At 38.6% G+C, this 17,686-nt stretch overlaps 1 protein-coding gene across 4 annotated transcripts in view; it reads right to left on the bottom strand.

Moving 5' to 3' along the window:
* The window catches only part of TOP2B (DNA topoisomerase II beta), a 64,253-nt gene extending 46,567 nt beyond the window's left edge, over positions 1 to 17,686 (bottom strand). For all 4 annotated transcript variants that reach the window (XM_027722009.2, XM_027722011.2, XM_027722010.2 and 1 more), the window contains exon 1: positions 17,317 to 17,686. In XM_027722009.2, coding sequence (XP_027577810.1) covers positions 17,317 to 17,382 — 66 coding nt within the window. In that variant the 5' untranslated portion in view covers positions 17,383 to 17,686. The remainder of the gene's footprint in view (positions 1 to 17,316) is intronic.

Below are 17,686 nucleotides of genomic sequence, written 5' to 3'. Positions count from 1 at the left end.
GTGGGAACTAAGAAATACTGTAATGATTCTCCCACGGCTTCTCAATTGCTATAATTACCATTCTCTGTTGAAGTGATTAAACCTGGTACAATCCCAGTTTGGAATGCTTCATGATAAAAGGGGAGAGACTATTTACAAGACAAGAGCATGTAGGGAAATGACAAGGGGGAATGGCTTCAAAGTGAAAGACAGTAGGTTTAGATTAGATTTTAGGAAGAAATCCTTGACTGTGAGGGTGGTGAGGCACTGAACAGGTTGCCCAGGTAAGTTGTGGATGCCCCATCCCTGGAATTATTCAAGGCCAGGTTGGACGGGGCTCTGAGCAACGTGGTCTAGCAGAAGGTATCCCTGCCCATGGCAGCAGGGATTGGAACTAGATGATCTTTAAGGTCCCTTCCAACCTAAACCATTCTGCGATTCTATGAAATAAGCCAAGGACTGTAAAGAAAGAGAATCATATAGGCTAACATAGCAATATAAACAAAATTCAAGCCTGATATGTTTGGATTTTATGAAAAATGTCTCGAAGAACAAGCAGTGCTACAGTAAAGTAATCCACCTTGGTAGGGGGAGGATACAGGGATTTGCTGCACTTTCAGCAATTTTTTTTCTGATAAATATCTCCTTGCCATTGAATGAAAACCACCTAAAAGTTAAAATATCTGAGAACAACCAACTATAGAATAGCCCTATTCTGAGACAGTAAAGGCGTATAAACAAAGAGACTAGGTATGACACTTTACAGTATGCATTCTGACCTGTAAATTGGAATTATCTTAAAAATACCAATAAACATAACTTGAACTCACACGATTTAGTGTCCTGGTTAGCAGACCTAATAAATTCTGTCCCCAGCTGCCCAGTACCTGAAATAGTCTCCTTCTCTTACAGGGGGTTTACCAAGTTTGAAGCAGGTGTTACAGGACGAGTAAAAACCATCAACAGACAAATAATGAGGACAAAACCCACTTGCCTCTCAGATAAATCTTTTTCCTCTCATTTAACTGTTCCCAGTACATATCTACATAAAGTAAGTACAGGCTAAACTCTAACCCTTGATTAAGCAGTCATCATGCAAATTTTGCAGCCAAAAGAAAGTTTCATCACTTCTCTCTGTCTAGCCTCTGTTGCAGCCTCAGATAGCACTGAAAGCAAAGGGTAAGAAACCATATAAACTCACAGGAAAAAGGAGCGCAGGATACTGCACTCACAGAAACAACTTCAGCAGAATCAAAAAGGCCAAACACCAACCTATAGCGTACAATTATCCACATATTAATCCAATTTGTCTTCAGCTTCTAGTATTCAAGCTTTGATGCCTCTACACCTCTCCCTGCCCGGCCCACCAGGCACAGGAATAAAGCATTTAATTCTATTCAGAATAGGGGAAATTACCTTTTTCTTCAACATTTAGAAATCACATTTTTCTAGTTTATTTATGGAAATGCTAGGAAACACATACTTCCAGAACCTTAGAGACAAGCAGGCTGTGTGCACCAGCGATGACAACAGCCATGAGCAAACCTGAACATGCCAAACGAGAATTAAATTCTCTACTACCTAGTCCTATATCTGACAGCATCCAGAGAAAGAGGGAGAAAGAATCCAGGGAACCTCACAATCCTGCACCAGGATTACATGCAGCAGAGTTGGAACCACAACACAAACTCTCATGACTATTCTTCTGGATTCCATCACATCTCCTGCCAAACAGGGAGGTCACAAAATCACGTGTGATTAGAGGGCTTTGGTATCCAAGTTAATTTAGCCTCCACTGTTATTTGGTCTTGAACCATGACAACTCTGTAACCACCACCCTAAAAAGATTAGCCATGTATCAGCTAATCAGGCAGAAATGAAACAGGAGTTTGCAAACAGATACATGAAACTGATACATGGAAGAGAAGGAATGAGAATTGTTACTGAAGAAGCACTGCCAATAGTTGCAACATAAATTTCATTTCACTGAAGTAGTTCTCTAAATGATGTCCAGGCTTCCAATGAATTTAACTCTATGTGTATATAAATATTTTTTACTTTATGATAATTTTTGACATCATACCTCATAGAAGTCACCCTTAGCTCACTTACCGGTTCCACAGCTCTGTTAGCACAGTTTTACTATGCTCACTTGTTCTAAAGGGACCAGCAAATGGTAGGAGAATAAAATAATACTTCTGACATTAAGTAAGTATTGAAAAAAATGGAAGAGAGGAGATGCAATTCATATAGAAAACAGAAGAACTACAGGTTTAAAGACCACCAGAATCTTGTTCAAAATGAACTGTTTTATTTGCTGTTTTATTTGAAGTTCTTAGGCTTCAAGTTTTTACAATCAGTGAGGTACATGATGGGCAGTGATCACATACCAGTTCTTCAGCTGTCATGTACATCAGTACTGTATTCTTAGGATTGTTCTGAAACAGCTCTCCAAAATGCTTCCACTGGTACAGCAACTGAGGACCAGGGTCTAATCACACACCACAGCTCAGCAAACACATTACAACAAAGTAAGAACTCAAATTTTAGCCTCAAAGATTTAGGCTACAATTTTTCCTACCTCCAACAGCAAAAGTGTGGGACAAGTAGAGTAAGAGTCAGAAAATTATAAAAAGTCAATTTTATTATGACTGAATGAGTATCTCTAGATTGTAAAAAGTTAGTACAGAATAGAATTATTGTGAAGGGATTCCTACAAGCTATTCTGCCATTAATACAACACTAGGAAATGCATTTCTGTTTCCCAGTGAAAGCCTTACTGACAACTTGGAGTTCATACTTCCCAGTTTATCAGTAATAAATATAGAGTATCAAAACTCCGTCTTCTCTTGAGATGCTTCCAAATTTTGTAATGTTGATAGACAAGAGAGGTCACACCAAGACAAACTTTGCTGCCTAAAAAAATCTAGTCCTGTAGAAGTGTCACCTCTTGGGGAACAGGGAGATTGCTGTAACCCAGCAGTAGTAAAGATCTTGTTACTGCACTCCCTGTGACAGCTACGTCTATTACCATCTATAACACACTAATTGGAACACGTTAATGTATGATTTAAGAGGGGAGAAAAATACACAAAGGATCAGCACAACATTTTCATGGTCAACGAATATTAAAAAAAAAAGGAAAAAGTAGTCTTAAAGAATTTTAATTCTATAGTTTTTACTAAGATAACACAAGCACTTTTCCGGCATGCCCTACTTAAAAGTTTGATTGTAACAGAGATTTTATTTGTACAATACTCCAAGTACAGTATATATTCTGTATGCAAAAAATACTCAAGTTATAAACATTCAGAATTTATTTAACACCCCATTGAAATACAAGCATAAAATCAAAAGCCAGAAAGTATTCAACTACACAAATGAATGTTATGCAAGCATGCAAGGATCAGAAGTCCACAGAACTGCAGTCTCCCAGACCAAGCATTTCAAGCTGTGCTGTACTCAGAAAACCAGTTCTGAATCCCTGTGTGTCCAGCCTGAATGGGTATTTTTACAGTGCAAGCAATGTTTAGAACTTATTCCAAAAACGTGAAAAATCTTCATCAGTAAACCCTGGATACAGATCTATGGACACAAACATCCTCCACAGTCTTCCTACTATGTTTTCCTTGATAACTTGGAAAAAAAAAAAGAACAAACAAAAAACCACCAAAATTTAAAAGTGCTTTCAAATCCAGAGTTTTTGCTACTTAAAATACAAGTAAATTTAGCATGAAAATCCTCCCTTACCCCCTTTTTAATTTTTTTTTTTTTTTAAACGGGGCAAGCGCTTAACCATAATGTTGTTCTGTATCTTTTGGAATTGTCTCAAGAATGCCTTTTGTATTCTGTCCTGTATGAAAGTTTTTCATATTGTTAAAGCTCCAACTTCTCAAAACATTACCAGGTGTTGTTTCATGAGAAAACCCCTAAAGAGAATTAACCAAGTGTCACAAAGGGCTTAAGTCTTCTGCCTCACAGTAAGACTGCTTTTTGCTTGTTTGTTTACAGGTTATCCAATTTTCAGGGTCTGCTTTGCAACTTTAATGTTGCCAATTTTTAATTTTTTATTTTTTTTTTAACACAGTGTATGACTTTCTCAACATTCTTGTGACGTTCAAGACTTTACAGATTCTTCATAATCTTGTGGACTTTCTAACCCTCCGGGCTGAGGACAAACATTCACATTCACATGTGCAAGTCAGCAAGATGACCATCCTTAAGCAGTTTGGAAAGCTAAAACCTATTGCACTGTGCATCCTTCTTAGAAGACATGAAGTTAATACCTCATACTGTGACCTCAGATGGTGCCAGTTTCCCACAGATGCTCTTAAACACAGCACAGTGGTAACTGTATGGGGAAACACACGGATCTTCAGCTGACAGGAGTTGCTACATCAGGACTATCGTGCACGCTCTCAGAACCGTGTTTTATCAAGGTAACTGCTTTCTCCAGTATGATTGCAATGACTGCAGAGCTCCTCTTTTGCAGTTGTGTTTGCCATACATTCATCTGATACTGTGTGAAAGCTGTAGTCATTCTTTCCTTTGGTGATCTCAAGAGTCAGAACCCAAAGAGCCTTTAACAGACAACAGTTTGGCAACAAAATTTTATTCTCTATCTTCAACCTGTGAGCTCACATATTTCATTTTGGCATCTTCTTTCTTCCCATTTTGCCTTTTTTTTTTCTTGTTAGTCTCACCCGTTGACATTTCTACATATAACACAGCATGTGTGACATCCATATTAAGTCAGAGATTTTTATTGCCTTTTTTTAATGAAAACTGGGTCATGTCATCTTTCTTTGCATTTTGAAATCATGTTGAGCCACCATGCTGAGTTTGGTTATTTATGCTGCTAACAGCTGTACTTAATAGAGCTAAATCTTAATACACATTTGACCTGGAGAGTTTGGCAGCACCAGAGAAAAACTATTCCTATCTAAATACGCAATAAAACGTAAAGCTACAACGAAGAAGGCAGGTTTCATCATCAGTTTCAATCCTGCCATAACTGGATTATACATCTTTGGTTTGACTCCTTACTCTAAGTTTAACTTTTATTTAAGTTAAATGGCTGAATTCCACACCATCACAATAAGTTGAAAACCCTGAAAAATGTTAATGTCTCTCCCCACTTACAGAGCTTGATTTTGGCCACTGTCATCTTCTCCTCCACACTCTATACAACAACAAAAACCCAACAAACCAAACCAACAAATAATTTTTCTTTAGTCTGCCCTTTTTTTCTTACCCATACTAAATGGCAAAAAAGGGCTCATTTTCTAGATAGGCAGACAAGCATAAATCAGCTTAGAAGAGAATATGTATGTGGAAAAGAAGATACCTTCCCTTTGGCTTTGTCTTTCCTGCCTTAACATCTAAACTACTCTATATAATGAATATTCCTGATACATACTCCTGAAGAGGCAAATGCAGCCCTGGGACAAAAATTTAGAAAAGTACATGCCACGTGTCCTACATTTCCTTAAATAAAGTGTAAGATAAGCACATTTAGTGGGACAAGATAGTAAATTCTGAGTCTAATTAAGCTGTAGAACCTTGGGAGGTTATTAAGCAATGAAATCCAGTGATTACAGTTCAAAACAAAACTACCTCTTCTGAGGAAGATATGCTAAAATAAGAAGTGTATAGGTGCAATACAGTAATTACTAGGTAATTCTATAGATAACATGTACTTGACTGCAGTGTAGTGTTATAAATTGGATTGCAATGGCCCCTTCTTGCCTTAGAAAAATAGACAACTAATAAATTTTTACCTAAACATTTTGCAATTTTCCCAAAGAAAACTCTGGATGAGAATACCTCCCACCATGAAAACAAAACTGGAGGGAGTTTCAAAATAAACCACTCTCCTGCTGTGTTTAACAAATGGTTGGTCTCTCCTGCCAAGACGAAAACACACAAAAGTAACAGTTCCCTCTTACCACAGCAAATTTCCATAGACTGTTGCATACCATTAGTGGCATGAACTAAGTCTCTCTATCACATCTTTCCCAAAGCTGATCATGGAAACAAGCTTCTGGTACATTCATCCAGAACTAGTCTCACTCCAGTGACACTAACATGCTTGTTTGTTTTAAATTCCTCATGTTCTGGGGTCTTTTTTAATCTCCTGATTCTGACACTTAGCTCTTGACTCTGAAAATATCACATTATATACACTTTTGTGATGATGATTCAGTTGTGGAATGGCTTCTGAATGGTCAGAACTCTCCATGTAGAAAAACACAACAGTTAATTGCGGCCAAAAGGGAAAAGTTCCTTCTTTCTTCCCTCCTCCCCTGCTTCTCCGCTCCTTATAGTGGAACAAATCCACCTCCCAGCAAGTCAGTTCAGGGAGGAAACACAGCTTTCCCTCCATTTTTCATCAACTACAAGCAATCAGTAGTCCACTGGATCATTTTTGTGAACAAGCTTGCTAGAGAATCAGACAACTAGTGGTGCAAGGAAAAGAGCAGAAACACAGCTAGGAGGATATGGTTAAAAAAAAACCACTACACTTTTCGACAGATATCATTCAGATTGCTTAGCTGCACTATGAAATTACATTCTTGGAATTAAACAGCTTCATCTTCCTAATAAATAGGTACACAAAATAAATGCAGCATCATTCATATTTTAGGATTATTAATATACAGTATTACAGTACACTAAATTTTAAAAATGTAGGGATTTGCTTTCTCCACCAGTATTTGAGGAATACCACTTTTGTACAAACATGTAAGCTCGCTGTAACTGCTTCTGACCAGAAAATTATGTATATTGTTTTAAATATGAATTCACACCTATATGAAGTTAGTACAGCAACAGCTCTGCTTTATTTGGCACAGGTCTGCACGCAATCAGCAGCACATTCAGATCCTCATCTTAGCACACACTATGTTCTTTAAAAGGAAGTGTCTAACATCTGCCCTCACATGATGACAAATTAACTGAATTTTACTGCTAAATTTTTTAAGGGTCTGAAATTTTTTAGTTGTCTGTCTACCAAAAAGTTCTATTCCAATACTAAATTTTGATACTGTTTACACAGTACCAAAAACTACATCTATGAATACTTAAGTAACAAATTAATCTTTTAAGAATCTCTTTTTTTTTCCAGCTAAAAATCAGAGACAAGCAAGGAAAAAAACCACACCCACAGAAAAGGAATTTATTAATGTTAAACTTTAAGGTAACATATGACAGTTTTCTTACAGATTCTGAGAACAGTGGTCCTTAGAACCACTGGATGAAGCCTTTGGATCACTGAATGACCAAATCTGTTTGGTCCACTGTTCCATCAGCCAACTCATACACAAACTCTCTGCTAGCCAAGAAATCAAAAAGTTAGAGGTACTGACATCTGAACTTCAGGTTATCAGTATCTGGCAGCACCTCTTTATAACCCAGTGTTTCCCACATCCTTGACCTTTTTTAATGCTTTACTGCATCACCAGTTTGGGCGCTGTGAAAGTATTCCAGACTCCCAGCACATTCACGTTTCCCCATTGCAATGATTACTTGACACGACCTGATGGATTCTTTTTAGGTACATGAGAATTTGTACCGAGGTATTTTTCCTCTGCTGACCTATCTTCAGATTAGCAAACAAACTTTAGAGAATAACTGTAGAAAAAACTTCGGGCATGAATAAGACAAAATTCATGACTAAGACATTCATGCTGCAAGAGAACAAATCCAACAGGGTGGCCTTTCAGCTCATGTTGACTGGCACAGTAACACACGTCAAGCTGCAACACATCAGCAGCAGTGACCGAACCCACACATGAAGATTTTATTCCTAGCACCCCAAACCCAGACTTTTCTAGTCAGCTTGAGGACTACTAGTCACATTGCATTAGTGACAGAGGAGAGCACAAATATCACTTAGAGGTTACTTATCCAAATGCAATGGGAAGCAATTCTCCATCATACAAGAGAAGCAAATTCTTGAACTCTCATGAATGTAACAGCCATCAGTATATTAGGACTGATGTACCTTTATGTTATTTCCCTGTCAACCTTGCATTGAAATACTAAAACACCTTGACTGTGCTCCTTGAGCTTTTCATACTTCTAATATACAGGGTGCCCTAAAAATGAACACCGTATGATCAGCAGTAACCATTACAAGTCTGCTCCCTAGAATCTTCAATAGAAAAGCAATAGCAACATACTTACTTAACACAAGGCACCATGTAAATGAAAATACGCTCGCTTTCTTTGTTGTTCTTTGTTTGTGGAGGTTTTTTGTTTGTTTGTTGGGGTTTGGGGTTTTTTTTTTGTTCCTGTCCCAAACATCAAACAAACTTTAAATATTCATACAACGGTTTGCTCAACAATAAAATCTGCTTTTTTATTATTAGAAGCATCCACGGTAACACAGCCATATTTTCCAGTAATCTCTATTTTCAAAATCTATTCTTTTCTACCATATTAAAATAAATATGAATCCAGTGCTCTTTAAAAAACTAGAAAAAGTAGCTGGAGTTTAATTGCTCAGCTCCTTCTATACAACAGCTACTGCTCCTCTAGAGACTTTACAAATCTTGAAATGTTTTACAAGTCTCATAAATATATTGCATATTCTAGTCTCAATCCCGTAGTAAACTCCATGAGAAAGGAACAGAGGGTTGGTGTTCCAGACATTTACGGCAATGCAGAAGGAGGAAAACAGAGGCATCAATGAGTCAATAAAGCCTAAATACTGTTCCAAAACTACCCCCCCCCCCCTCAGCCACTCATCCTCCCACAATAACATTCCTACAGAAGTAATTAGGAAAAGCCTTTCAGGATTGTTCACTAAAAGTGCTGACAATCTTGGAGATCATCAAAACTCTACCCTTTAATTTGCAATTTAAGAACTGTGCCTTGGCAGGCAGAAGAATCCACCTCTCCATAAAAGATACCATATAAAAGATGCATAAAATAACTTCAAATATTTTTTAAATGATTTTTCAATTGTTCTGCATTTTCATAATCTCTCTGTTACCTGACATGTATGTTTATCACTCAACTGGCAAAGAAGAAAGTCTACATGGCATATTCTGAAAGTATTCTGAAAGATTTAACTAATATCAGGAAGGATAGGTTAATATGATACTACTTCAGGATTGTTTTCTCAAGCATCTGGACTACCTCCCTTCCTTTCCACCAGCAGACCAATAAGGAACTTCCCCCTCAGCCAATTTCTCACATGCTTTTACAGTCTCTTATTTATGATTTAAAAAAAACCAAACTCTCCTGGGGCTACTTAATAACAAAATAGAACAGCTGCCTCACTTCTTGCAACTGCTCTCCTACAAGCAACTTGCCTCCATTTTACTCCAAGATTGTGACACAATACCTAAACGTTTTCATGACAACATTGTAATATAACAGTGGTGGAAAATACTAAGTGAGGGTCACTAAACAGTGTAAGACACAACCCAGTACCTCAGCCACCATAAAGCTCCGTGCTGATGCCTGGAGGAACAGCCTGAATGACTGCATGCAGTAGAACTCTCTACATCAGCAGGACTAAGACTGTGTTATTTTTTCCCAGATACCTTGTCATTCTTGTATCTTTATATTATGGTACACAACTACCAAGGGAATAAACACAAGACTGAAGTGTTCATACACTCCTACACTATCTTCACTGAAAAGTCCAAATAACCCAGAGCTGCCAAAGCTTACACAGTTGGAAAAATCTCCAGTGAAGCTCACACTTACCTATTTCTCATAAGTAAAGATGCTCTGCTTAGGGGATGACCCCAGAATCCTAACTGCTCTTATGGAAATATTACATACCAAATTATCTGGTTGCAAGAGTGCTCTTTTAATTTTTTTTTTCTCTACTTTATCTCAGTTTGTTTTGATTTATAAGAAAATTACTTCTAAATGTTACCCTAAAGGTCCTGTGATTTTGTCATGACAAGAAAATATTGTTCCTTGCTCTCTCCTCAAAGATCCCCTCACGGATTGAGAATGCTGGTGTGACCCTGAGATTAGCTCAGTTGGTTAGAGTACGGTGCTAATAATGCCAAGGTCGTGGGTTCAATCCCCTGTATGGGCCACTCACAAATTGGGTTCAATGATCCTTGTGGGTCCCTTCCAACTCAGAATAATCTGTGACGGAGGTACTTTTAACACTGAGATTAGCTCAGCTGGTTAGAGTCTGGTGCTAATAATGCCAAGGTTGTGGGTTCAGTTCCTGGAGGGGCTGTTCCCTGAGGAGTTGGATTTGAAGATCCTTGTGGGTCCCTTCCAACTCAGAACATTCTGTGTTTTTGGCACCTTACTAGGGCAGATATTTATCCCGTTTTTCATACACCCGCTCTTCTTGCAACTTTTCAACGTCTTCAAGAAGGAAGAGGAAGCCCAAGTCTAACCAGGCTCACTAAAAAAAGAGCAAAAGAAATCAGCACCTCTTCAAGACATGCTGCTTCCATGAAAGGAGGACAGGTTAAGATCTCAATTGTAATTCTACTTCATGAATCAGGAAAAAATACATACTAGATCAAGCAATTTAATCCTCTGCTATATATTTTTTTTCTTTCTTCTTTAAGGTAACTTTTTAAATTATGTCCAAAAGAAAATATAGATCTGATGTTTACATCTGAGGCTTTCAAACATGTTTTAACTCAAGCAGTCTTTGCACTAACTAACTTTGCTAGCACCTTTTTTTTTCTTACCTGCTGAAAAAAAAACACTGAAGTTGCTTAGATGTGGAGAGTGTAACAAACACACAGATTTATCATTTTAATAACGTAAAAATTAGAGGCAGTACTTTACTTTCTGCAGCAAACTACATTTCTAGGTAAATTGGAATTGCATTAAGACAGACAGGATACTAAAATAGCTTTATTAAATGAAACTAGATGAGCTGATATCATAGAATAAGTTAACAACACACATTTCAAACACAACTGAAAAGAACTTAGTTCATAATAATAAAAGCATTTTTAATCACACTGAAATTTTAAAACTAGGAGATCTGATCCTCACCAATCAGGGAGGGGAGGAATGTTTCCCTCCTTTTCACATCAAACTTTTGAGTACTCATTACTGAAACATCTGAAGAAAACGGCAAGGAAACATTTTTGAATAAAAATTAACAAACATTTGGTATGATTTGATCTTGACACCTCTTTTGGTTGCTGGAACTTACAATACACTTCAAATTTTAGTATTTATTTTCAAAGTTATGTAATAACATTTTATATGCCTTGGTTTAGTATTCACTTTAAATCTGGAATGTTAGCATTAAAATACATTGTTCAAAAATACCTAGGTTCCAACAGAAGTACTTGAGAGTACACTACTAGGTCTCCAAGCATTCAATTTTCAAACGCAGTTATACACATGTAGAACTACATATTTTTTGCTCAATCTGCTTTTGAATACTTTCAAAACATCTATATAGTGCAAAATAATATTTTCACTGTGGGTGACTTGCAAAAAATGTACTACTTTAAATGAGAAAAATTAAGTTTTCTGCAATGGTTTTCATTTCTAAGTTCTCTCTATATAATCTATAATATACATAAAACTCACTCCCAGGGATGGAATCACTCACATCCATCAGCTATGAATCACATGTGCTGCTTGTCATTTATTGAAACATAAACACGCATTTGAAGACTGCATTTGCACATAGACACACAAGACAGTTTAGATGCAAGGTAAAAATCTACTTCTGGAAAAATGAAGTCTTTGAAAATTAAATACTAAATTTAAATGGTAATTTTTTCAACCCTAAACTGTCCATCTTAGACTAGTTACATGCTCTTTTATTTGGAAAGGTTACTTTATCTGTCAAAATAAAGTAATTCCTTACTTACTCTTTAATACAGCATGGGCATCTTAGAAACTAAATGTGCACACACAAATCCAGACAGGTGGAACATTAACAGAGGACACGTGCTCGAATGCGCACCTTCTCCATCAAACACCTAAAGTAATCCCCACATACTTTTAAAAATCAATTCCTCCCCAATTCCTAAGATACACATTCCTTCCCAGACTTGATTACAATTTAGTTCCCTGCTTCTATGCATTCATCATTCTTTCACCCACACCAGAGCAAGGTTTGCTCCCAGCTCAGAACGCAGAGGGTGAAGATGCACACTGCTCAGCTGTGAGACTGGCCCCGATCCTGTTCCAGCACCAAGCCTCTACCTGATATCACCTCTATCACTTCTTTGATCCTGCATTATTCAGCACTCTAACACAGAGAAGACTGGGCAATAAAAGAATTAACTGAATGGTGTGTGGAGGATAGAGGATAAGAGGCAACCACATTTTCTTTGCAGGCAAATCATAACATCTGAGGAATTCCTCTTCAGAGCTATTGTGTCTGACTCACCTAACTGAGCTACAAACATTTCCCTCTAGGATAGGATCCTAGTGCTAGAATACTCAGGAGAGTCGTGACATCTCTTTGCAACACCGCTTTCTTAAGGGCATCAGAGTCAGAAATTCAACAAGGGCAAGAGGGAACACTGCTTCCCCTCAGCTGCTGATATAACTACCTAGCTCAAAGCCTACAGAACACATTATGTTTAATAAAAGTAAATATTAATACATTGGGGCAACCATTTCAGGTCTGACTGTAATTCCTTCACATAACAGTAAAAAAAAAAGGGGGGAAGGGGGAGGAAGGGCAAAGGACACACACAGGACAAATAAACCTGCCAGTTCTCTGGTCAACATAATAGAAAAAGACAGATACTCACAAAAAGCAAGAGAAGAGCACTGAAACAAGACTTGGCAACACCACAAGAGTTTTTTCCCCCGCCCTCTGCAGATACCACAGTGTAGCAGAGGAAAGATAAGAAAGTAACTAACAGTACATATAACAACTGTTACATATATGACAACTGTGCCCTGGGCCCAGCTTCAGCCAGCGGAGAAACAGGCGGCCTGATACAGATAAAGAAATGGAAAGTACAGAAAGTTAACTCTGAGCTTTAACGTGGGTCTGGAGAGGCGACTAAAGAGGTCTAGAGGACTCGGGGGCAGGAACTTCAACCACCTACTTTTGCTCTGAAATTAATAAACTGGTAATAAACAGTAATAAAAATAATAACTATTTGCACTTTGTTTACCTCTAGGAGAGTATGCTTATTTCTAAAAAGGGAAGATTTGATTAGGATTTGGTCATATTACATCACATTTGTACTTCCAGACCCTGACAGCTTACAGAACCAGACTTGTGGTAGAGCAGTAACACACTGCAACTCACTTAGGCACACTGACGTATCCTGACACTCTTCCTCTGAGCACTACAATGGCAGAAGGAGGGAACTCCTGCGTTGTTCCTGTCCAAAAGCCCCTGCCCCCAAATCAGAGCAATGGCTGAAGCTCAGAACAGAGAAATGGTGGGCAGATCCTTGGGGCAGGAGAGATCCAGTTCAGATTTCAGATGCAAAAAACTTACCCATAAAGTTAGAAAACACCTAGTGCAGAAGCCATAACAAGTGAATTGTGGCATATACTAGGAGTTATCAGACATTATTCAAAAAGAATATTTGTTTTAATCCTCTCAGAACAAATTATTAAAAGCCAAGTCAAACTGAAAGCCATCCCTTTATTACAGTTAAGAGTATTTGATTTCAAATGAAACAATAAAAGACAGACAAGTTTCCTTTAACAGAAGGACTGGGGTGGACTTTATTTGCGGGCAGGGTTCTTTTCTTTAATTTTGAGTCTACTATTTTATTAATTACATACATTCTCTATGTTTTAAAAAAAATAAAAATAACTTTTAACTTAATATTGTCAAAGTAAACTAAGGTGGTAATATCTGAATTTAAATTATTTGAAAGGTTGTATGTTTTCACTTACCAGTATGCAATTAGAGTATTTATTCAAACCAAGTATGAATCAGTATAAACTAAATATGTAATTTCCATCTACTAATAATGTACATTATTTCCATTCTGCTCCATCTGAGAAGCACACAGATCTGATATTAATTATGTTCTTTAAAAAGAAAAGTCACATTGACACTCAGTAAAGATTCACTTTAAGCTAGCATTTCCTAGACCTGAAACCTATCCCTTCATAAAGGGCAGGAAAATGGAAGTCGTGTTCAAAGTCTTCAGGAGTCTCAGCTTCCATTTATCAGGCTCGTGCAGCAATTAGGGTCAAGGAGAAAGTCTTGAAAACATTGACAGAAGTAAGTGATGAAGTGTTGCTTGTTTGAAACACTCTTCCATAGCTTTGTGGGCATTACCATTGTATCACAATCAACACACTTCACAGCGTTACTTGTAATTACTTCACCTTCAACATAAAAGGCATATTTATAAAAAAATAGTTAAGTAACTATTACTGTACTATTACAACAGTTCATCTTCTGTAGTCCCTAAGCACACACAGAGGCTAAAGAATTATTTCTTTTGTTCAAAGTAAGTTTTTCTAGCATTAGAAAATGTCACTATATTTCACAAATGAAAATTCTTCTAGTTACAAAATCATGCTTTTGTAACTAACTCTTAATACAATTTGACACTTTTGTGAGTGACGCTTGGAGATCATCCACCAAAAGTAATTTATATCACTCTGTTGGTCAACACTCCACCTTCTACCAACTATTAGAGTGGAGAGCTGCAAGCTGATTCCAAAAAATCATCAACCAGAACAAGAAAAAAAAAAGGCAATTAAAAAAATAACAACTACATTCTATAAATCAGAGTTATCTTGGTTTATTTTCAGTTCTATAATGCTAAATTATTTTCCCAATAAACATTTTCAATTGTTATACTCTCATACCCTCACTGGTAATTGTGCCTGCTTACCAGGCAACTTGTTACATTTCTTTAAGTTCTGCTGCATTTAGCTAAAAATACAGACAATTTGGTGTTTGTTTCCGTAAACATTTAATTCCTCTTGCTTTCAACAGTAAAAGCAGGTATCACCTGACACTTCTATGATGTCTCATGAAATTCACTCTAAGGTAAATTCTCTACCACAGAAATTATCTTTCCTTTTTCACAACTGCATGTAATTGTTTCCTATTTGATGCATGACCAAGTGTGCTGTTTGAATCTAAAGCTAAACTTACACATACAACTCTTTACTAAAATATGAGCACCAGTTTATGTACACAGGATTTGCTAGTTCGAAACATAAATTAACATCCCACCAAGTTTTAACTATTTCCTCATCTTTAGAGCCAGACTTACTTCTGTTATCCTTCCATTGTTTAACTCGTGGTCTTATTAAGAAACCACTAACAATGCAAAATACATTACTCAGACAGTGAAGCACCCTAGTGGTTTCAACATATTCATAAGAAGTCTAAAGAAACCAAGGTAGTTGCAAAACAACTTACAATCAAACAGCAAGTGGTTGCACATCCAGCAGATATATAGCAAGCAGATTAAAACCAGACAGCTGAAACTATTCTGTCCCTACCTCTGCACCTCTCTCCCTCAAGGACAGCATATGATCATCTACACATGAGCCACCACCTCAACTAATGCGTTTTTTTTTTTTTGGCCTGGCACGGTGGCCACAGCCCCCATCCATTTCAGTACTACAACAATATTGTTCTTTTGTATGCTAGTATTCTGCAGCTGACATGGAACAGGTCTGGTTTTTGGAGCTGGCTCAAAATTCCTACCTTCACCATTTAAAATCCATGTGTGAGAGAGAAAGAAACAACCTCCTACTATTTTCTGAAAAAATAAATGAACAGTTTTAACTAAAATCTGATTATTTCCCTACAACTACTCTGAGTTGATAAAAACACAAACTTTTACTGTTTTTAGAGAAAGAAAAGTTTGATTATTTCCAGTTGTAGGAAACTGTTGACTCACCATAATTTCAACCCCATTTCATTTAAGAACATGTTTCATTAAAAATGCCTACTCAGTAATTTTCACACTTCATTCTGCAGTTTTCTATATGAGCTGTAAAACTTTCAATTACTTGGTCCAACCTAGATGGTAAAAACCTTAATTCTGAAGAGCTACCCAAAGACCACAGTTGATAAAGATCATAGACTATTGCAGGAAGGAAAGGAGAATCATTTTAGCTTCTCTACTTAGGGCTGTTCCCACATCTAAACTGTCTAATTTCAAGTGGCACACCCAGAAACTTGCTCATAATTTTTATACACCTTTCCATGCTGCCAGCTTCTTAAATTGAAAAAGAGAATTACCAACATAAAATGCAGTAATTAGAGCCACGGAAAGAGTCCACCATCAGAATACACAGGATTTGTTCACCTCTTTTTGTTACATTTGTTACATTCTTTTCCAACACCTCCAAGATGTAGAGAAACACAAGAACAAGTTTGCTGTTACTCTTCTTTAACATGACTTCTTAAAAGTTGCTACCTCTGTAAAGCACATGTATCTGATTAAAGATGCAGCTATCTCACCATCTATCAATCAAGATTCATTGTCTTCTGCTTAACCACTGAAGAATTTATCCTCAAAGCTGAGCAAGAGAAAGGCAGGTAAGTTACTGATTGGCTGAACCAGACCCCTTCAGGTCACCTTTGCTCCTCCTTTCTCTCAGGTCTCACGAAAACCTGAGAGCATCCACTGTTACTATAGACGAGGGGAGCACTTCTCTGCAGTGTGAGCCAGGGCTTGTGCTCTCAAAGGACTTTAGGGCAGCTCAAAATGATTGAATAGTTCTAGAGTCAGTCATCACCAGTACCCTCTCTAAACTTATTACTTCAGACCAATTCATTAAAAGCAATAAAACACCCCCTTTCTTGGGTCTATTACAACTTCTGGAAGATGATAAAGTTCAATTCCAAGACACAGTAACAAGCTCACAGCTCCTGCTCCCTAAGTGTCTCTGAAACTTGGGAACTTCAGATATTGTCCTTTCAGAGAGCTGGAAAAGAAGATGGGATCAAAACAGTGCCCCTCTGGTAGCCCGCAAAGGCTTTGCTCTAGGAACAAGAGGCAATAAGTGAGACTTTGGCGGGACGACAGACAGCCCACAACTCGCTCTGGAGGACAGCGACCTCAAGACAGTCCTGCTGACCCACCCGCTGCCCCTAAGGTAGGAGGCTCCTTTCCGCCTCTTTGCTCACAGATCGACCTTTTCCCTACGGCCCCGACCACCCCGAGGATGCCCTCAGGGGTGCAAGCCCCTCCTGTAACACCAATTCCAAGCCCAGGCTCTCTCCTCCTACCCCGGACCCCTCTACCGAGCAGCTCTACAGCGCTTCCCTTTCTACGACAGCCCTCAGCTTCTTCCCTCCTTTCAAAGCCAACCCGCGCTCTTTCCACATACGCAAGGGACGCAAAAAGGAACAATAATAATAAAACACGACCAGCAAAACCCACGAACGACAAAATGCAGACCCCCACAACTTACCACCCAAGTCAGTCCCCCGCTGCCGCCACCGCCGCCTCCTCCTCCTCCTCCTCCAGACTTTGCCATTTTCTGCCCGTCTCTCCTCAGCCGAGGCGAGGGCGCTCGGAGGCGGCCGGGAGGGCCGGCACCGACACCGCGCTGGGGCCGCTCCCGCCCTCAGCGGCACCGAGGAAGGGCGGCCGAGGGCCCGCACAAAGAGCCCCTTCCGCCGGGCGGGGAGGTAGCGAGAGGGCGGGCGGGCCCGGCCGGGCCTGCGGCTCTCCTCAGTTTAAAGGGACGGGCCGGTCCCTTCGCCTCACGGCGGCGGCGGCAACAACAGCCGCCGCTATCGCCGCCGTAGCGCTGCTGCCTCCCTCCTCCTCCTCCTCAC

This window comes from Pipra filicauda, unplaced genomic scaffold (assembly GCF_003945595.2).
Source record: "Pipra filicauda isolate LSUMZ 115617 unplaced genomic scaffold, ASM394559v2 scaffold379_size694699_pilon, whole genome shotgun sequence".
NCBI classification, from domain to species: Eukaryota; Metazoa; Chordata; class Aves; order Passeriformes; family Pipridae; genus Pipra; species Pipra filicauda.
This window is presented reverse-complemented; position numbering and strand designations above follow the sequence as displayed.